At 37.2% G+C, this 21,794-nt stretch overlaps 2 protein-coding genes across 6 annotated transcripts in view; both read right to left on the reverse strand.

The window, feature by feature from the left end:
* Nucleotides 1–1,563: 1,563 nt before the first annotated feature.
* LOC107698241 (serine/threonine-protein kinase MARK1-like) lies at nucleotides 1,564–3,705 on the reverse strand. Its single transcript, XM_016499217.1, has 2 exons — nucleotides 3,373–3,705; nucleotides 1,564–1,736 (listed from the first exon to the last, which is right to left on the reverse strand). The coding sequence occupies exons 1-2, from the start codon at nucleotides 3,639–3,641 to the stop codon at nucleotides 1,700–1,702; spliced, it is 306 nt and encodes a 101-aa protein (XP_016354703.1). The 5' UTR covers nucleotides 3,642–3,705; the 3' UTR covers nucleotides 1,564–1,699.
* Nucleotides 3,706–3,719: 14 nt separating this feature from the next.
* LOC107698240 (serine/threonine-protein kinase MARK1-like) overlaps nucleotides 3,720–21,794 on the reverse strand; it is a 66,425-nt gene continuing 48,350 nt past the window's right edge. The window contains exons 7-18 of one of the 5 annotated variants that reach the window (XM_016499212.1): nucleotides 20,268–20,324; nucleotides 19,922–20,158; nucleotides 19,170–19,289; nucleotides 16,667–16,766; nucleotides 16,368–16,480; nucleotides 15,833–15,986; nucleotides 13,338–13,510; nucleotides 13,089–13,186; nucleotides 11,580–11,729; nucleotides 10,462–10,722; nucleotides 6,329–6,373; nucleotides 3,720–4,265 (exon numbers count right to left, since the gene is read on the reverse strand). In XM_016499212.1, the coding sequence (XP_016354698.1) occupies nucleotides 3,923–4,265; nucleotides 6,329–6,373; nucleotides 10,462–10,722; nucleotides 11,580–11,729; nucleotides 13,089–13,186; nucleotides 13,338–13,510; nucleotides 15,833–15,986; nucleotides 16,368–16,480; nucleotides 16,667–16,766; nucleotides 19,170–19,289; nucleotides 19,922–20,158; nucleotides 20,268–20,324 (1,851 nt within the window). In that variant the 3' untranslated portion in view covers nucleotides 3,720–3,922. Of the gene's footprint in view, nucleotides 4,266–6,328; nucleotides 6,374–8,288; nucleotides 8,332–10,461; nucleotides 10,723–11,579; nucleotides 11,730–13,088; nucleotides 13,187–13,337; nucleotides 13,511–15,832; nucleotides 15,987–16,367; nucleotides 16,481–16,666; nucleotides 16,767–19,169; nucleotides 19,290–19,921; nucleotides 20,159–20,267; nucleotides 20,325–21,794 lie in introns of those variants that run through there. The other 4 variants (XM_016499213.1, XM_016499214.1, XM_016499215.1 and 1 more) reach the window with 4 other exon arrangements.

Consider the following 21,794-nt stretch of genomic DNA (forward strand, 5'->3'; position numbering starts at 1 on the left):
GACATCTGGAAGCCTCACTTGGGTTGGGTGGTCAGCTCACCTGCAGAGGTTGGCACAGGCCTGAAGGCAAGCGTCACAGTGAAAATGCTGCATCTTGCCGAGAACAAACGCCTGGATGACATCCTGGACAGACTACGACTTCAGATGGAAGCAACTGGTATGGCAAAACTCAGAGTTTCTGTAGTGTAAAATCATGCACACAGCCACAGTTTAACATAAAAATGTAATTAGGTTGCATCCGAACATACATACTTTCCTACTATATAGAGGATGAAAACAGTGTGTAAAAATATGTCAGACTTTGCAGTATTAAAAAAAAAAAAACAGGTGAAAGGTGAAAATACATCAAGGTGAACATTTCCTGCTACATCTGGTGAGATTTTGAATATTTTATCCCATGAGGCCACAGGAAACGAGTTATGAACATCAGTGAAGCAATGACAAAATGACAGATATAGTACATCCAGCTTAAATTCATACTATTTAAACCATACTGTTTTAATGGTTGCGAAATAAAAAGAGGTACCTACTCAGAGAGTATGCGATTTTTGACAGCTTTATTTTTTCTTCTGCCATGGAAGTGTATGGCACATGTAAAAGGTTGTGAAATTTGGGACATTGATTGGGGATGGTCTCAACATTCCTGGTTGCAATTTTGGGGTCTCTCTTAAAATTTCTAGTGCCACAAAGAGTCCGAATTTTGACATAGCTAATAACTTTGACTGAAATGGTCTACCGAGTGGTTTCTACCATTTCCTTAAATTCATTTTTGCTATTCCTTCTACAAATTTAATGCAACATTAACCAAATTCCGCTCAGATGATCTTCACACCAAGCTTGTTAATCAAGGCCTCAAAAAGATGATGGCAAGGACAAATAACATTTTAATTTGTCATGCATAAATTATATTGTAGCTGCTACTGTTATATTTTAAAGATTGATCTCCTATGTTGAACTTTATTTCCTTTTGTTCATCAATGGAAACTAACTTAATTTAGTTGCTACTCTAAACAAACTTAATCAGTTGCATTATTTGTATTTAATGTGCAGCCTGTCCGGGCATCTACAAAATCAGTAACCTGCAGACCATTGGTTTTAATGAAGTCTAGCTTGTTTAGTGAATCTCACAAAGGCTGAATCTCATGAAGAAATGTCCAGATTATATTTTAAATATTATATTAAAGAAAATGAAGCCTATTTTAGGTCCCTTACAATCTTTTCATTAAGCCAACACAACACATTTTTACGAAAATGTCAACAATACAGAATTGTAATAGTCTTAAAACAGGCTTATTTTTTTATTTTTTTTTTTCAGTTTGGGGCTGAAATATGACCTAGGTGTTTCTTTGAACTGAAAACTACACATTATAGGATTTTCATTTGAGTTTACAGACTCGTTTAACAGTCAGCAGTATTTACTATATCCTAAGCTTATATGATCATCTGCAAAACAGAAAGAATGTTAAGTTTTCAGTTGGTTCTCATAAATACTTGATATAATGATTGCAATGAGGTATGCTATATACTCCAGAAAAAGGACACAAAACATTTCAGTTCAAAGACTCATTTCAAGTATGCTTTAATGTGCTCCAGTGGGACTGAACCACAGTGGCCCAAGGGATCTTTCCGCAGAAATGTACAGTACCATGTCCAGAGAATAAATGGGAAGAGTGTGTGGAAGGATGAAATGTATTGGAGTTTAATTGCATTTTTGGAGATCCTCAGCCTTCAGCTTGCTTCCCCATCCAAACAGTTTCATCCGTACAGCCATTAAAAAAAATAATAAAAGAAAATAAATAAAAACCAGGAAAGGAAATCCTGGAAATGTATCTTCACAAAATGGAACATCACTACTGACATTCGAACATTCAGTGCCTTCAATTCAAAGCTTTAATCACAGCTTTACCCTTTTAATATTTTTAGTCACTAATCCTTTTTCTCAAACTACTTAAACTTGAGCTCGTCTTCCCTTAAAAGTGTGCAGTCACAACCTCTTTAATCAGCATTACAGTAATACAACATAGACAGCATTGCACATTTAACCTTCGATACTTCAGTACAAAAGAACTAGTAGAAAGTACCAATACGAGTGGTCGTAGTCCATCATCTTCATCATCATCACCACTTATTACAAAACAAATTACATTTTACTAAACAAAAACAACTCAACAAAAATGGATTCTCTGGATGAATTTCTACAGTTAACAGAACAGGAAGGCATAAAATGGCCTAATAAATAAATTTCTTGGAGTCATCATCTTATAGAGTTATAGCCACTCCTGCTCCAAACACACTGCAGGATTTCTGCACTACAGCTCCATGATGCTAGTCTCACTGTATGCTCTGTATGGAATGTTAATGTAGACGTTCGTTGACTCATTTTTAGCTGATCTGTACATCCAAACCATCTGCATCTGGGAAACTCACTGCCTTCTCTACAAAACACTTACTCATTAATTCTGATGTTATGATCACATCTAATTCTCACTCTGAATTAATTCACCCAAAAGGAAAGTTCTGTCATTATTGACCTGCTCTCATGCCATTCCATGCATGCTGTTATTTATTAAAGACTGCACATTTTCAGTGATTAACAACTTACTTTTTTGGAATGGTTACACAAAGTGCAACATATGGCTATTGTGCACAAGTTGCATTGTGTGGCATATTATGATGGTGTTTTCTCATTTTTGGAGCTTAATCGTCATGTTCACCACAGAAAAAGTTGCATATTTCTTCAAAATGTTCTACTTCCATGAAAAATAACAACATGCAGGTTTTGTGAGCACATGAGGGTGAGAAAATAATAGAACTTCCATTGTTGGATCAACTGTGCCTTTAAAAACAAGTCTTGATAAGTTATAAAAGAACTGTTAAAACTGAGTGGTGTCAAAATCTAAAAGAAAAGAAAGCAACTAAACAAGTATGACACATTGAACATAATTTTTCTGTACAGAGCTCAATAGTGACTATACAACACCTCCACGTAAGTAGGCTGAAAGTCTTGTATTATACAACTCTATCATTAATTCAATACAACAAAAACATTCTAGATCTTAACTGTACATGTGGAAAAAGTCGGTTTAAGTCTGTTATGATAATTCGCTCGACAGATCTCTGTCCTGCCGACCCTGAAAGGGTTTCGATATTATTGCAAGATGGTTGTTTTAACCAGGCGTATATCAAGAGGTCATGAAGATCAAGCTAGGGCGTTTTTTCTCTTTTCATCTTTTTGCATTCATATTTTTTTCTCCACTACACATTACAGCAGTAGCTTACAAGCAGTAACTCACAATGGTGCTCAAACTTCCTGGCCAGATTCCTTTTTTAGCGTTCCCTATAGTTTTGTATTTTTTGGAACCCTTTGCTTACAGCTTGAGCTCATTGGCAATTTTGGAAGCGATGTTCTTGAAGGCGATGGACGTCCCCGATATGCGTTTGAAGCGCACGCCGTTGAGAGACAGACGGGGCAGTTTGCACACCTCCATCTCCCACTGGACGAGACTGTCCTGCCGCGCGTCGCCGTGCACGCAGAAGAGCAAGAAGCGCTCGCGCTGCTCGTAGTCGCAGTTGTTGGCATCCAGCACCTTGCGGATTTCTCTCATCATGTCTCCCGGCTCCATGGACGAGGTGGTCTTCATGCTCCAGGTGAAGCGCAGTGATCTGGGCTTCGAGTCACGGCCTTCCTCCTTGGGTTCTCCGGATCCACTCGATGGTTGTTTTAACCAGGCGTATATCAAGAGGTCATGAAGATCAAGCTAGGGCGTTTTTTCTCTTTTCATCTTTTTGCATTCATATTTTTTTCTCCACTACACATTACAGCAGTAGCTTACAAGCAGTAACTCACAATGGTGCTCAAACTTCCTGGCCAGATTCCTTTTTTAGCGTTCCCTATAGTTTTGTATTTTTTGGAACCCTTTGCTTACAGCTTGAGCTCATTGGCAATTTTGGAAGCGATGTTCTTGAAGGCGATGGACGTCCCCGATATGCGTTTGAAGCGCACGCCGTTGAGAGACAGACGGGGCAGTTTGCACACCTCCATCTCCCACTGGACGAGACTGTCCTGCCGCGCGTCGCCGTGCACGCAGAAGAGCAAGAAGCGCTCGCGCTGCTCGTAGTCGCAGTTGTTGGCATCCAGCACCTTGCGGATTTCTCTCATCATGTCTCCCGGCTCCATGGACGAGGTGGTCTTCATGCTCCAGGTGAAGCGCAGTGATCTGGGCTTCGAGTCACGGCCTTCCTCCTTGGGTTCTCCGGATCCACTCCTGACGACAAACACAGAAGCGTTCATGCGTTCAATGACTCTCATCACAGACTAGAACAGTTAGAAGAGTTCCTCTGATTTGGGTGTTGTGGAGTTAAAGCCTGTTCACACCGAGGACAAGCTTTAATAATCATTCTAATGATATGAGAATGGCACCACAGCTATAACACTGAAGAACAATGTCGCTGGAATCACTTTCAGAGCGATTTGTGCAGCTGATGAATGATGAAAACATTGACGATCAGAATCCACACAACTTTAAGGAACTGGAATGTTTAAAGAGGCATTGGTTTGCACACTTATAAAGTTATCGTTATAGTTGCGAACAGGTCTAACAGTTTTAATAATCATTCTATGAGAATAGTGAAATCCACACCACAGCTATAACGATATTGACGCAGATAATTGTTGAAATAACTTTCAGAATAATTTTTCCAACTGACTGGCAGCCAATTAGAATCCATCTGAGTTTAAAGATATTCAGCCCCTACAGCGGCAGACGCCAAAACTACAGTGCGCAATTACAATATATCATTTTATCAGAGTTGGTTTGTGCGCTAATATAGTTAGTATTATGGTTATAGTTATTTAAGGGCCGTATCAAATACAATAATTATAAATATAAAGTTTTAATAATCGTTAGAATTCTATGAGAATAGTGATGTCCACGCTACAACTATAACGATGATAACACAGAGGAGTGATATCTATGGATTCACTTTCAGAACTATTTTTCCAACTAATGAATAATAAAAACATTGATAGCCAATCAGATTCCATCCAACTTTAAAGAGCTTGAGCTTTTAAAGCGACAGACGACAAAACTGCAGTGCGCACTTATAATAAACTATTTTATCAAACGTTGGTTTGTACGCTAATATAGTTATCATTATGGTTATCATTATTGGCATGAAGATAACTTTAATTGCCGTTCACATCAAATACAATAATTATAAATACAGAGTTTTAATAATCACTCTAATTCTATGGAATAGCGACATCCACACTACAGCAATAACGAAAACAACACAAAGGAACAATATCGTTGGAATTACTTTCAGAACGTTTTTTCCAACTGATGAACGAAAAAAACTGTGACAGCCAATCAGATTCCATCCAACTTTAAAGCGCTTGAGCTTTTAAAGCAGCAGACGACAAAACTGCAGGGCGCACTTATTTAATTGCACGTTGGTTTGTACACTAATGTAGCTATCGTTATGATTATCGTTATTAGTGCGAACAGACTTTTAAGGGCCGGTTACACCAAGCACAATACCTATAAAGTTTTAATAATCGTTATAATTCTCTGATAATAGCAAAGTCCACATCACAGATATAACTATAACGACACAAAGGAACAATATTGGCGGAAACACTTTCAAGAGCGATTTTTTCGGCTAATGAGCAATAAAAACATCGACAGCCAATCAGAATCTGCTCAAATTTCAAGCGCTTGAGCATTTAAATCACCAGACAACATAACTGCATCACGCACTTATAATAAACAGAACGTTATTGTCCGTTGGTGTGGACGCTAATATATTGTTATATATATATTGTTATCTGTATATTTATCATTCTTGGTGTGAACGGGCCTTTTTTCTGGAGCAACTTTACAAAACCAATAAGGTGCGTGGAAAAAAAATCTGTGGCCAATAAAGCTAAAACAAAACCGTAAATTAGACACACATTATATTTTGTATATATATAGTGGAATTGGTTTCTATTAGACATCTACTGGCTGATGTTGAACGTCCATTTTTGCTTATTTGAGGTATTAAGATTTTCGGTATCAGTGCCTCCCTACTATAAAGGGACTGAGAAATGAGCAAGGTAGTTTAGAATGGTAAAACCTGCATCAGGAAGATAGAAGACAGCGCTCAATGATTAGAAAACATGCAAAATACACCAAACAATCAGAAACCTCACACACACACACACACGCATAGTCAAATACTGTACACTGGTCATCTGAACCATTTCAATCAACACAGACTCTTGTCGACTGACCGGAGGAGGCAACAACAAATACCACATAAGACAGAGGATCTATGAAAACCTCACCTCAAACTGTACGCCCGACCGTGGGCCTCTCCTTCACTGGGTACCCTTGGGAAATATCAGAGGTCATGTTGAGAAAACAGTGGACGACTAAACTCTAAAACCATAGATTAGTACAACAGACAACAGTTCCTAGGCAACTGTAAACGGCTTAATGCTGAGGGCCATTCACACCAAGAGCAATAACTATAATAACTATATTAGCATCCACACCATCAGATGATAAGATTTTGTTTAAGCTTGCTGCAGTTGTTTTCTGCCGCTTTTAAGTGCTTGAGAGCCTTTAAGTCCGTCGGATTTTGATTGGATGTTAACGTTTTTATCTTTTTTCAGCTTAAACAAATGCACCATTTTTTCCCCAAACCAGTTCAGCGTAAACCCCGCCCACAGCTGATCTCATTGGTCAACCCAATCATGCAAGATTGATCTGATCGACACTGTAAATAATATTCCCAATGAACCCTTTAGAACCAAAGTGGCAGGGTTTGCGCTGAACTGGCTCGCGAAAAATAAATAAATAAAATGGATAGTTCTGGTCCTTGATTCTGATTGGTTGAGCCGCTGAGTTCGAAGCTGTTGTAAATTACACTACAAACATACACCTTTGTTTACTTCTGTGTGTTGCTTGGCAACCACTTTGTTGCAACCACAACTGATTCTGAGGAACTACATTGTTTGATGGAAGAATACTGTTTTTATTAATATCATTACACTTTATTTGTTTTGTTTTATTCTGTGAAACCTCACTACGTATATGGAATAACCATTTTATAAAAGCAATAAACCCCGTGAAGCCGTGGTTTACAGTGAATTTATAACAGCTAAGGGGCGCTGTTATGCACACTTCACGCTTCCGCTTCGCGTCGTGCCTAACAACGCCCCTTAGCTGTTATAAATTCACTGTAAACCACGGCTTCATGGGGCTTATTGCTTTATTAAAAATTGCTCTAAAAATTATTCAATTGACATCACTATTCTCTTAAAACGATTATGAAAACTTTCTGGTTTAGGTTAGAGTTAGTGGTTAATATTAGTTTCAGCATTTCAGTTATAACCGATGAAAACTTTAGGCTGAACTGGTTTGAAATCACATGAAAAAAAAAACCTTCTGAAAGAGATTCCATCAATATCGTTAGTGTGGACATTGCTATTCTTTTACGATGATTATTACAACTTTATTGTTATGGTTAATTTTGGGGTTAGTATTTGTTTCATCATTATGTAGGCAATCAACGCTGTGATTAACATGACCAATGAAATCTTTAGAATCAGCTGCAGGTTTGCGAAAAAACTGGCTTGTGAAAAAAAATCACATGAAAAAACTCTGACTCTGAAAGTGTTTCCAACAGCACTGCTCCTCTGTTGTTATTATATAACTGGTGTGGACGTCACTATTCTCCTAGAATTAGGACTATTATTAAAACTTTATGCTTACAGTTACCGTCCTTGATGTGAACAGAATACATACTGCTGCTGATGTTTTCATCATGTTGCTGTTTTTTTAATAAAAACAAAAAAACATTAGCAGTGTGTTACAGGGATTTTACCACTGCTTCATGTGTGCCTGTGAACTTCTCTTAGCTTTGGTGAAATCACTGTGATGAATGGCCTCTTGTTTCTTTACTTCATCATTCTTACTGCATAACAGAAGTCCAAAAACTGCCTTATTGTGATTTTGATTGGTGGTGGAGAGTGGAAACTGAGAAAAGTTTCTTATAGCACAGAGATTTGGAGAGAGGGGAACGGGTACAGGACCACTACAGACCAACAGCATTCAACAGATCCAACCAGACTACAGCTAAACACCAGCAGTCTCCACGGGTAAAGTCTGAGGTGGGGGAAGTGTCATCATCAGTCTGCAGGCCGTGCAAACATTCACAGAGGTGTCATTAGTAAGAAACACACGGGTCGACAGGAGTCTAGTTCTGAGGAGAAGGGTGTGTGAGGACTGATATGAAATATGTCAAACTATTGTTCCCTACCTCGCCGTTCTGAAAGACAGAGTTCTACAACACAAACAAACAAACACAGCATGTTCAAAACCAAAGCGCGGACCCGAGACCTGTGGGTCAGCCATGAAATCTGAAGAATAAATTAACTTAAGTGAAAATGACCACACACATATTATAGAAAAATCATTTATCTATAATAACTCTATACATTTATTAAAAACTTAAAGGACTAGTTCACCCAAAAATATAAATGTACTCTCAGGCCATTTAAGATTAGGATGAGTTTTGTTTCTTCATCAGATTTGGAGAAATGTAGCATTGCATTAGTGTCTCAGCAACGGATGCTCTGCAGTGAATGGGTGCCGTCAGAATGAGAGTCCAAACAGCTGATAAAAACATCACAATAATCCACAAGTAATCCACACCACTCCAGACCATCAGTTAACATCTGGAGAAGACAAAAGCTGCATGTTTGTAAGAAAGTCCATAATCCATAATAACGCTTCCTCCAGTGAAAAAGTCCATCTGCTGTTGTAAAAAAATAAATAATTCAAAATCACCCCCACATTTTTGTTTGGAGCTGTTTTGGCTCGTAAACGGTGCTTGATCTGTGCATATTTCTCTCCTGAGTCAGACCTGATGACTTTTTCACTGGAGGAAGCAAGATTATGAATTATGGACTCGCATTTTAGCTGAAAGCAACGGTTTGAAGTTAAAAATGCCTTGATGGATTTGTTTATTACAAACATGCAGCTTTTGTCTTCTCCAGATGTTAACTGCTGGACTGGAGTGGTGTGGATTACTTGTGGATTATTGTGGTGTTTTTATCAGCTGTTTGGACTCTCATTCTGACGGCACTCATTCACTGCAGAGCATCCATTGCTGAGACACTGAGGCAATGGTACATTTCTCCAAATCTGATGAAGAAACTCATCCTAATCTTGGATGGCCTGAGGGTGAGTAAATCATCAGCAGATTTTCATTTTTGTGTGAACTGTTCCTTTAAGAGTGTAATTCCTGCAGCACTAGCGTCACCAAATCAAACTGCAAACAGGCAGTAGGGGCCAGGTCTGAGAGAGATGTTGACATGCTCGATCAGCTCACTTTACACTGTGTCCTTCACTCACTGCAGCTCACTCGAGTCGATGCATGCGCAGCACTGAGCGTGAGTGTGTGTGTGTGAGTGTCAGGCCACCTGGCTCGCTCTCTTCCATACACACACAGCGCAGTGTAGGGCTTTAACAGTTAAAGGGAGATTTCCTGTGCTAATGGTTTGTAAAGAGTGTAAAGCAGTGGTACTCAATCAGGGGCCGGATCCACTAGGGGCCCACAGCAAAATTCCAAGGGCGCCTCAAGGTGAAGTCATTTAAAGTATTAAATACTTCTAACTTACATGAGAAACTTACATCTGAATTCTAAAAAGCACTATAAGAACAACAAACTGATACACAAAGTCTGGGAGTCAGTAAGATTTTTTATGTTTTTTAAAGAAGTCTCGTCTGCTCATCAAGGCTGCATTTATTTGATCAAAAGTACAGTAAAAACAGTAATATTGTAAAATTTAAAATAACAGTTTTCTATGTGAATCTCTGTTAAAATGTAATTTATTCCAGTGATGCGCAGCTGTATTTCCAGCATCATTACTCCAGTCTTCAGTGTCACATGATCTTCAGAAATCATTCTAATATGCTGATTTGCTGCTCGAGAAACAGTTCTGATTATTATCAAAAATGTGTGCAGCAAAGATGCATTAAATTGATTTAAAGTGACAGTACAGACATTTATAATGTTACAAAAGATTTCAACAATTATAATGATAAGAACCATTATCAATAATTGAGCACCAAATCAACATATTTCTGAAGACTGGAATAATGGCTTCTGAAAATGTATGTAAAATAAATGACATTTTAAAATATATTAAAATAGAAACAGTTCTTTTAAATTGATTTATATTTCACAATATTACTATATTTTTGCTGCATTTTTAATCAAATAAATGAAGTCTTGGTGAGCAGAGACAATTTCTTTCAAAAACATCAACAAATCGTAATTATTCAAAACCTTTGACTAGTAGTGCAACTCATCATTGCTGAGCTCTGAGTTTTTTACAGTTCTGCTGAATCCTGACCCGACTTCCACACAAACCTCAGGAGACGGTCAGTGACGGATCTGGACACTGACCTGCGCACAAGCTTGGAGGTGAGCTTGCTGATGAATCCGGACGAGGTTCCCCTGCGGGCCTGAGCGAGAGCGCCCGTGTCGTGGGACAGCGAGGGGGACGCGGGAGGGCCGTTGTATGTGGCGCTGCGGCGGTCTCTGAGCTGCGCCCCGTGGAAGGTACTCCGGCTGGAAGTGCCCCGAGGAAAGCGGGTCCGATCCGGAGTCATGCTGCTGATGCTGTGAGCCGACGGAGACGTGGATGGAGCCCTGGAGCCAGAGCTGCTGACACACAGACGGATTCACAGTGATTTCATGACATCTCTCAAAGAACCAGACTCAGAAACAAAACTGTTAATTCTTTACAAATTATTTAACTATAAAACCAGTTGAATCTCTATACATAAACAAAACATAAATGTTAACTGAAATAAAAAAAACGTTTTTTTTGATTGGTTTTGTATTAAAATAAACTAAATACAAATACAAATTAATTAAAAAAAATGTAGACATTAAAATTTTTGCTATTAGTCATTTTTGTAATTTCTACAATTTTTTTAAAGAAAACAGGAAATATGTGACCCTGGGGCACAAAATCATTCATAAGGGTCAATTTTTTGAAATTGAGATTTATACATCATCTGAAAGCTGAATAAATAATCTTTCCATTGATGTATGGTTTGTTAGAATAGGACAATATTTGGTCGAGATACAACTATTTGAAAATCTGGAATCTGAGGGTGCAAAAAAATCTAAATATTGAGAAAATCATCTTTAAAGTTGTCCAAATGAAGTTCTTAGCAATGCATATTACTAATCAAAAATTAAGTTTTGATATATTTACGGTAGGAAATTTACAAAATATCTTCATGGAACATGATCTTTACTTAATATCCTAATGATTTTTGGCATAAAAGAAAAATCTATAATGTTGACCCATACAATGTATTGTTGGCTATTGCTACAAATATACCCCAGCGACTTAAGACTGCTTTTGTGCTCCAGGGTCACATATATAAAAACTAAAATATAAGAAAATATAGAAACGAATTAAAAAAACTAGCAAACACTATGGTAGTATCTCAATGATAGCAGAATAAAAATACTGAAATACTGAAATACTGAAGAGCATGTCGGCTCACCCCTTGAATTCAGCGTCGTCCTCGATGGGTGGCAGCGGAGACTTGCTGGGGTGGCCTGAGGCGGACATGGACTTCACATGCCGCGGCCGAGTGGACGCTCCTGGAGACACTGAGGAAGATGCACTCGCAGAGGCGGACATCTCCGTCAGACTGAGACAGAGAAGAGGAAGACACAGAGCAAACATCAGTCTTGACATCATATGTGAATCAATTATTCATGCGCCTTTCACATCAAGAACAATGCAAACACAGATTGCAAGAAATTTAGCATGTTTTAACGCATAATAAAACCAGAGACCAGGCAATTTTCTGCACTGATTTTGGGGGGAAATATGCAGAATTATTTCAAACATGGTGAAATATGTAAAACTTTGCTGAGAGTGCATAATCACATGGTAAAAATTTTTTTATTTTACTATATTATTATTTTTTAGTTTTAGTTTTCATTTTAATTTTAGTTCATGTTTTAGTAATTTTGTTATGTTTTTTAAATTTTCTTACTTTTTGAATAGATCTACATATTTGTATTAGTTATTTATTATTTTTAGTTATTTTAGTACATCTAGTTAAATTAAAAGAAAATAAGAAATGTTGCCTTGTTTTTTTTTTTGTTTTCTTTGAAGTTTATTTTATTTCAAGTAACAAAAATGTATTTTTATGGTTTTGGTTGTAGTTCATTATAATTACCCTGGTACAAAAAATAATTCTAATTAAGCACTATCTCACAAGAAAGATTGTGATACTCAGCACGCTACTGCAAGTGTGATATGCCTGCACAAAAACTTGTGCATGAAATCTGCATATGCATATTTTCACGAACAAATCATGATCCATCAGTAACTTTCATGCTTATACTAAATTTATGTATTTATTTTTTAATTATATTTAAACATGTAGGAACCACATATACGCCAAAAATCACATATTCTGGATGGCCTTATAAACGTGTTAAGATAAAATTTTATTCATAGACATTTTATCTTAAATATATTTAAAATATTATATATTTATTGTATTGTATTATATACATATACACACACACACAATGTGAACCTATTGTTTTTACATACAACAATTCTATAAGCAAAAGTTAATATTGTTTAACTGACATTTCACATACAATATGTCCAGATATTGTGTTTTTGTTTTTGCTCAACCAACAAAAATATTCCCTGAAGAAGCCAAAGCAGAGAACAAAATTGGAGTAATACAAATTATTGCTATATTATATTGTTATAAAAAGCTGTTATGTTGTTATTAAAAGCTAGTATTTTGATACACAATATCAGAACAAATATTAATAATAATAATTTAGATGCAATGAATATATATATTAAACACACATTCTCATTTTGTTAGCAATTGTTTTTCATGTTGGTTTCCGTTATGGCTTTCACATCTTATCAGGAATGGACACGGAGAGCTGATGTCAGTGGTTTTATGTGAAGGTCTATATCCATGCACAGTTTGAGAAACGCCGCGGTGAAGCTGTGTGTGGAGTCTGCTCACCTGCTGTCTTTGCCGTTGGGTACGGCTGAGTACCGGTCTGTACTGGATCTCTCACACACGTATGTATTCCTCCTCGTCATTCCCCCAGCAGCACTATTCTGCTCACACAAGCACACATCATTATAAATGGAGAATGTGAGGCGAATCGTATGTAGCGTCTGCGTAGAATCATGCATGATCTTTGGGGTTTTATGGCTTAAGAGACCCTATCACATGGCACGTGATGTAGCGGCTCGTGTGACCTCTCACCCCTGAAGCTGTGGAGGACTTCCTGCGTTCCCGGGCCGCCAGAGGAGAGGCGGCCATGTCTCCTTTAGAGCTGGAGGAGGGCAGCTTACTCTCCTCCTTCTTCTTTTCTCCCTCCACGCTGCTGGCCTGAGAGCGTTTGGTGTGAGAGACGGCCGGAGGTATGGACGGAGCCACTGCACAGAATCAGACTCATGTTCAGAACAACATGGAAATATGTCAGCTCAAAATCAAATAAATTAGATCAACAGATTTGGGTTCTTTTTAAAACATTGGAATGTTTATAGAGCTTGATTTTTATTTAAAAGAAATGGATCACCCAGAATTCTGTCATTTACTCATCTTCAATGAATTTCAAACCTGTATGACTTTTTGTCTTCTGTGGAACAGTTGAAGTTGTTTTGAAGAATGTTGGTAACCAAACAGTTCTGGGTTCCATTGACTTCCATAGGAATGGGGAAAAAATGCAAAAAAATGGAAGCCAATGGGATTTGAAACTCTTTGGTTACCAACATACTTCAAACTATCATCTTTTTACATTCCACAGAAGAAATAAAGTCATACAGGTTTGGAACATGAGAATTTTTATTTGTAGATGAACTCTCCCCAGTGTTGCCAGGTCTGCGGTTTTCCCGCGGAATCAGGCTACTTTAACACTGTTGCCGCGGGTTGTTTTTCATATCCGTGGTCTGAAGCGACCCCAATAACGTGATATTTAGCACTTGGAATGCAAATTTTAAAAGGAGAACGTGTATTTTACATGTATTTTACCCCCCCACCCCAGTAGCAACTGGGTGGGTTTTGTTGTGAAAACCTGGCAACCCTGACTTTCCCTTTAAATGGACAGGTTTAAACTTCTTTACATTAAAATGGTCTTGGAAACTTTTTACTGTGCCTTAATTTATTTTTTCTACTTTATTTATTTATTTATTGTTATACCTTTTACCCCAGACCTAGACTTTCTAAAACTAAGAAAATGTATAATAAAAATGTATTATATAATTTTTTTAGTGGTGTCAAAATTAGCACGTTAACGCAGGCGATTAATTATTTCAGTTTAACGTGTAAAAAATATTTAAAGCAATTAACGCAGGGGCGGGGCTAGTGTTGGCCACCTCACTCACAACTGCTGCTTCTGTCACTTTTTCTCCTGACAAGAAGAGCATTTATTCAGTCACAGAACGACTGAGAACGGGAGACGTTTCAGATGCGCGCTCCTCTTCACTTCGGTGCCAGACGCGAGTCAAGCGAGCGTGGAAACAGTACTGTGCTCGCAGCGCGTGCTCTTCAATTGCACGCACAAAGGCGCCGGCGCACACTGTCGCCTGTAGAAACGGTACTGTGCTCGAAGCGCGTGCTCTTTAATTGCACGCACAAAGGCGCCGGTGTGCTGTGGCCTGTATCCTTTCATATCAAAGCGTGAAATAAACTACGTGCATGCAATGTCGTGGTCAGTTAAGTCATGAAGTTAGCAAAAAGGCGATTAAAGCTGCCTTAAACTGTGCATGCATGTAATATATTTTATATAAGTCACATTTAAGAACATGTCTCTTGAAATGGTTTTCAAAACTGTCCTGGAGCCCAGCACTGTCTCACACATCTAACACACCTGATTCAACTCGTCAGTTCATTAATAGAGACTAAGACCTGAAGTGGGTCAGAAAAGGTAAAAAGAGTTGAGAGAAAGTCAGATCCGCGTCACGTTCAGCAGCGGCAGCTCTTAAAGAAACCACACCTAAACCAAAATAACCTGATAACCAGCTGCTGTGATGTCTATTAATCAAAGGACAAAGAAAAAAAAGATGAAAAATTAACTTTTATAGCTTTAAGGATTCACCTATATTTAATTTAGAATTTAGTGTTTGATAACTTCAATTTCATTTTCTGTATATTTCTGCTGAAGGGCACAGGTAAATATGACATTTATTATAATGGGTTTATGTGAAGATTGTTTTAAGTTCAATTCAATTAGAAGTTATTTTTTAAAGTCTAGTAAATGTTCAAATTGATAGCTCTCAATTATACTGCAATGTTGAATGGCTATAGTCAATGGTTACATATTGGGGGGGTTATAGAGAAATCAGTATTGGTATCATTGATACTGGCCTTCAGTCATAAAAAAGATGCCATTAAACAAATATTTAAAAATATACTGTCTTTATGTTGTTTGTACATTAATTTGAAGATTGAATGTGAAATTATTGCAATATAAAAGTATATTTAAAAACTTTAATGTTAGGTGGGATTAATTGTGATTCATTTCAGAAAAATATGCGATTAATTAGTTAATTTTTTTTAATCGATTGACAGCACTACATTTTTTATATAAAACCTATGCATGCCACATTCTGTATGTAGACTATACATCCAAAATGAGCCAACAACTGTTTCTGAACAGCAGCATCAGAAAATTAATTATTCGATAACTGATAACTAGTTTTGAGCTAAATAAATGTATTATTCAGAATGAATTGAAATGTTGAGTGTGTGTTCTGTACCGTGGTCGCTGAATCGGCACTGTTTCTGCGTGGCTGAGATACTGCGCTGGACTTTGGAGTGTGCTGGTGACTGTGTAGAGCTGTTGTTCAGGTCGCTGCTGGGTCGTGACCTTTGACACAGGTTTGTGGTGGACAGCGAATCGCTTCCTTCAAACTAAAACGAGCGAACAAAACCAGATCAGGGTTATTATAGTTAACTAAAACTTCTTCATTTCAGCTAGCTAAAAGGGCACGATTTCTCTTTATAACGTACTTCAACTTCATGCAATAAAATAAAATAAACCAAATGAAACAGAAATAAAAATGAATAGAAAGAATACATACATTTAAAAAAACAAAAACTACTAAAATTGAATAAAAACAACAAAATTACAAAAACTTCTATAAAAGTAATAATTAATTCAAAATATGAATGAAATATAATAGTATCTCAATGATGGCAAAACAGCACTGCACAGAATATACTGCATGAAGTGGATGAAGCATTAGTAATTACGACTGATGTTTTGATCGTTAATAAACACACATGACTTGCCTCTGGAGGTTTCCTGCCCAGCAGAAGATACGTGGCCATGACCTCATCATATTTCTGCCCTACTAAGGCCTCTGTGATCTCATCTTTAGGGAAACCCATAGTGATCATCAGCTCTGCAAAAAGAGAAGAGGTGTGTTGATGCACACAGAATCTCCTTCTCGTTCTATGTGATCCTTGCCCAAGCGCACATACTTTTGGCCATGTAGTATATGATATGGACAGACTTTCTTGAGTTTTAAACATTATTGCATTAATAGGAAATAAGGAGTGAAACCTGGAAGGTCAGGGAAGGTACAGACCTATCCGTTTGGTGTCGCTGAAGTCTGCCTCAGGTTCTGTATACGGCTTCAGCTCCTCTTCATCATGACCTACATTCATCCAGCGGTCCTTCATGATTTGCTGTGAGAGATTGACACACCTTTGCATATTAATGTATTAATTTACTATTAATATTTTATCAATTAGCAGTTATATATATATATATATATATATATATACAGTGGGTACGGAAAGTATTCAGACCCCCTTCAATTTTTCACTCTTTGTTATATTGCAGCCATTTGCTAAAATCATTTAAGTTAATTTTTTTTCCTCATTAATGTACACACAGCACCCCATATTGACAGAAAAACACAGAATTGTTGACATTTTTGCAGATTTATTGCAAAAATGTCAACGATTCTGTGTTTTTCTGTCAATATGGGGTGCTGTGTGAGGAAAAAAAATTAACTTAAATGATTTTAGCAAATGGCTGCAATATAACAAAGAGTGAAAAATTGAAGGGGGTCTGAATACTTTCCGTACCCACTGTATATAGATTCAGAATATTTCAAACTGTTTCTATACTCATTTTCCACAGTATCGATACAGTGCTTTCTCGCTTTCTGTTCTCGTCGTCATGAAGTTTGCCCACAATAAATGTGTATTTTACAGAAGTACATACTATGGTTCAATGCGCTGCATATTTTCAGAGAGAAGCGCATCAGTGTGTTCTTACACACGAGTAGTTTTCAGAGTCTCAGAGCATCGTCACTCACAGTAAACGCAACATCTCTGTATGTGCTGTGAGTTTGAAGTGCACCAGGAAACACAAGAGCGTGTGTTACATTTTATTTTCACATTCACATCATTTCCAACATTTTTTGAACAGATGATTACAGCATTACACACAGATTTGATATGAGAAGCATTTGCAAACCTGTTGTCACAGACAGTTTTCTGCCAAAACTAAGCCTTGAGGGTTTAACTCTTGCAAGTGAAGAACTTAAACCATAAGTATTGTAATTTTACAACTGTAAACTAGAAAAATTCATTAACTTATTATGAAACATCCACTTTTTCTCAAAGCAGGTGTACTTTTAAAAGCAATACATTTCTGCCTTACTCTTCAAATTGTTTGCCCTAAATGTTGTGCCATTTTTTCCCTGTGGTATCGAAAATAGTATCAAATATTAATATTTGTCAAGATGTTAGAAAATGGCAGTATTGGGACACTAGCACCAAAGCATACACAGACATGCTGCTGTGAGTATGCAAGACAAGCTACTGCACAGAGACATATATAATATCCTCCACAGCAGCTCTAGACAGGTGGTGCTGGGGAGGAGGAGGGTGTCGAGGAACTGAAAACACTGAAACAGACTATTTAAATGTTGAGCAAACAAGCTCATAGGCTGCAGATTAGGGCTGTGCGATATGGCACTGTGCAAAAACTATCGCGATTTCTTTGATCAATTTTGCGATTTCGATTTTAATCACGATTTTGACACACACAGACATGCTTTACAGTCATTAATGCATTCAGTGTGAATTTGAAACATATTTCCAAAAGAAAACCAATTAGAGCTTTATCACAAAGCTGTAAAATGTCTCTAGAACAGACATAAGGCAAAATAATCACTAAGTAAAGGTGTAACAAAATGTCTCAAATCGCGATTTTATGACGATTTCGATTAATCGCACAGCCCTACTGCAGATGCAACAGAGGTGAATCTGCTTCCACCATTTGGTTTACACGCCGATTGCTAGAGGAATAACATGTGACCCTGGAGCACAAAACCAGTCTTAAGAGTCAGTTTCTCGAAATTGAGATTTATACATCATCTGAAACCTGAATAAATAAGGATAGGACAATATTTGGCTGAGATACAACTATTTGAAAATCTGGAATCTGAGGGTGCAAAAAAATCTAAATATTGAGAAAATCATCTTTAAAGTTGTCCAAATGAAGTTCTTAGCAATGCATATTACTAATCAAAAATTAAGTTTTGATATATTTACGGTAGGAAATTTACAAAATATCTTCATGGAACATGATCTTTAGTTAATATCCTAATGATTTTTGGCATAAAAGAAAAATCAATCATTCTGACCCATACAATGTATTGTTGGCTATTGCTACAAATATACCCCAGCGACTTAAGACTGCTTTTGTGCTCCAGAGTCACATATTGAGTACCTATCAACTTGCACTATCTAGAGTGTCCTGACTGAATTTCAGGTCATTTCTAAACAAGTTTCTACTACTCGTGACATGCCAGGTTTAATGTTAACAAATGTATGATTAAGATTTCATTTCACTTGACTTCAAAAGACTTGGAATAAAGCGTTCAGGTCTTATGGACTACTTTTATGGACTACTATGGAAACTTTTAATGGTGCTTTTGTCCTTTTCTGCGTTTACAGTTGCCCTGTTCACAGTATGCTTTCGTTGTATGGAAAAGCGCATTAGACATCTCATTTTGTGTTTCACAGAAAAGTATAAACCCAGATGGGTGTGTGAAGTGTGCAGAGCCGTCTCACCTCTAGACTTCCACGTTTGCCTGGATTAAGCACCAACAGCTTCTTCAGAAGGTTTTCACAGTCTGTGGACATGTAGAACGGTATACGATACTTCCCTCGCAAAACTCTCTCTCGCAGCTCCTGTGTGGACCAACATTCAGAGTGAGGAGCAAACACAGCACATACAGCCAGAGCAATATGCTTGTAGGGAAACTTGCTGTATTCTCATTTAGGTAAACTATATAAAAACATAAGCTTAACGATGGAGCAGTGGATTTTTTTAAAGCAAACAGTGCATCACTATTACCTCTTCACAAGCAAAACAATACATCAATTAGGTAACAATTATTTGTTAACGACTATTAATTATATGTAGTTGTTTGTAACTAGGGTTGCAAAGGGGTGGAAACTGTCCGGAAAGTTTCCAAAAATCCCTGGAATATTCCAAAAAAATCTTGGAAAGTTTCCAAAATTTCTGGAATATTTCTGAAATTTACTGGAAATTTTCCACTTTTTTTAAACCCTATTTGTAACAATGTAAAATGCCACTTTTGATCAATTTAATGCATATTTGTTTTATAAGAGTCTTAATTTCTTTCAATTAACAATCTTGCTGACCCCATTCCTTTGAACGGTAGTATGTAACTTTATTCAAATCAAAAAAGAGTGTGTATAAAACAATTAAAGATTTTTATCAGTGATTTGCATCGTTTCACTTAATTTTATTGCATTTGATTAGGCCTTAAGTGATTTTGAATATAACTAGAAATGACCTTCAAATTCTGTCCGTCAAAGGGAAGTGAGCCGCTGACAAGCGTGTAGAGGATGACCCCCAGACTCCAGACGTCCACCTCTGGCCCGTCGTACTTCTTCCCCTGGAAGAGCTCGGGAGCCGCGTACGGAGGACTGCCACAGAACGTGTCCAGCTTACTCCCGATGGTGAACTCGTTACTGAAGCCAAAGTCCGCTATCTTTATATTCATGTCCGCGTCTAGCAGCAGGTTTTCAGCCTTTACAGAGAGAGACACACAAAGAAATGTAGCAAAGCGGTCTGCATAGAACTCAATGAAACACAAATCACTAAAGGTGAGCAGATCTTAAAGGGTGCGTGTGTCTCACCTTGAGATCCCTGTGGACTATTCTCTTCTGATGGCAGTACTGCACTGCAGACACGATCTGTAGTCACACACAAAGACACATAATTACATCATTCCACAAACCAGCTCTTTTGTTTAACTGAGAATAGAAACCGAGAAAGTCAGGACATGTTGTCATTTAGCATGTGTTTATGTCACTGTGGTTGAGAGAGAGACAGCCTGGGGTCTTATATTCTCACTAACCACCTCCTGCAGTGAACTGTGCTGCAGCGACTGCAGTCCCGGGCTTTTACTGGCCTTCACTAGCAAAGCACGACAGAGAATGGCCAATTAATTATTGCACCACAGCAGGGGGTTTAATTCCCCTCACACTGAACTCCGACTAGTGTCTGTTGATTTAGTTATCACACGAACAGCTGATCATAGTGACACATCACCACTAGAGGGTGCGTATGTGCTCGATACTAAACCCTATTCAAATGAGTCAACATTCATTCAAGGTGAGAAGACAAGAAGATGCCCCCAGCGTATTTACTGATCATGACATGACTATTATAAATCTTTCTTTCTTTCATAAAAAGGTGTCATTTAATGTCAAATGCAAAATAAGTTACTGCGAACATGTTGTTTTATATAGATGTTTTTTTTCCTTTTCAGTTGGAGGAATCATCTTTTCAACCAAACCATTGTCAAGCAGAATGAAAATGTAATAAATACTGCAATAAATAAATGTAATTAATCTAATTTCCCTGTATGTAAACTAACACATATGAGTAAGTGTCAGTATTTACCCACGTATATCTGTACTAAAACATCGTGAGTATGTAAATGAATAGGCAGGGACTTTGCCGAATATTTTACTCAATGAAACACTGATTTAAACTCAGATTGTTTAATGAATTATTTAAAAATATCTGTTTCAATGAATCAGAGATGTGTTAAAAAAGTACTTCCATTGTACTCTCAGCTGCCAAAAAGTGTGCATTAAAAACAAAATTAAAAAAATTGAATTTTATATAGTTTACAAAATAATATTGAACGTATCTTAAATATTTCCTTACAAGTAACTATTTTTAAATTACTAGCACTTTTTTGTAATTGCATATTTTCAGTTCCTAGTAACTATTTTGATATGAACTAATATTCCTTTCCAATTTTACTGGTAACTATTGATAAGATACCACTTATTAATTACATATTAATACCTATTCTAATAGTGACTAGTTCATGTTTCACTAGTTACTATTTTATATATATATATATATATATATATATATATATTTTTTTTTATTATAATCAAAAATGTACATTAAAAATGTAAATTAAATTTTAACTTTTGCCATTTTAAGTTAGTATGGCAGACCGACTACAGTGTCATTACTTGTCACTGGAGGAAAAGATGATGAAAACTTAAATAAAACTGACACATTAGTAACGTTTTTACATACAAATGCGTATTCATGTTAAACTAGATTATGAAATAACCATTATAAAACGGAGAGTTCCGGTCCTTGATTCTGATTGGTTGAGCCGCGTTCGAAGCTGTTGT

This window comes from Sinocyclocheilus anshuiensis, unplaced genomic scaffold, assembly GCF_001515605.1.
Source record: "Sinocyclocheilus anshuiensis isolate Anshui unplaced genomic scaffold, SAMN03320099.WGS_v1.1 scaffold4327, whole genome shotgun sequence".
Lineage (NCBI taxonomy): Eukaryota > Metazoa > Chordata > Actinopteri > Cypriniformes > Cyprinidae > Sinocyclocheilus > Sinocyclocheilus anshuiensis.

Bases quoted from the DNA above. Each gene is read 5' to 3' on its own strand.
- LOC107698241 (XM_016499217.1), bottom strand. From the start codon at position 3,641: ATGAAGACCACCTCGTCCATGGAGCCGGGAGACATGATGAGAGAAATC. The intron at 1,737-3,372 runs GTAAGCAAAGGG...TGGATGGGGAAG, and splicing joins ATTGCCAATGAGCTCAAGCT to CAAGCTGAAGGCTGAGGATC.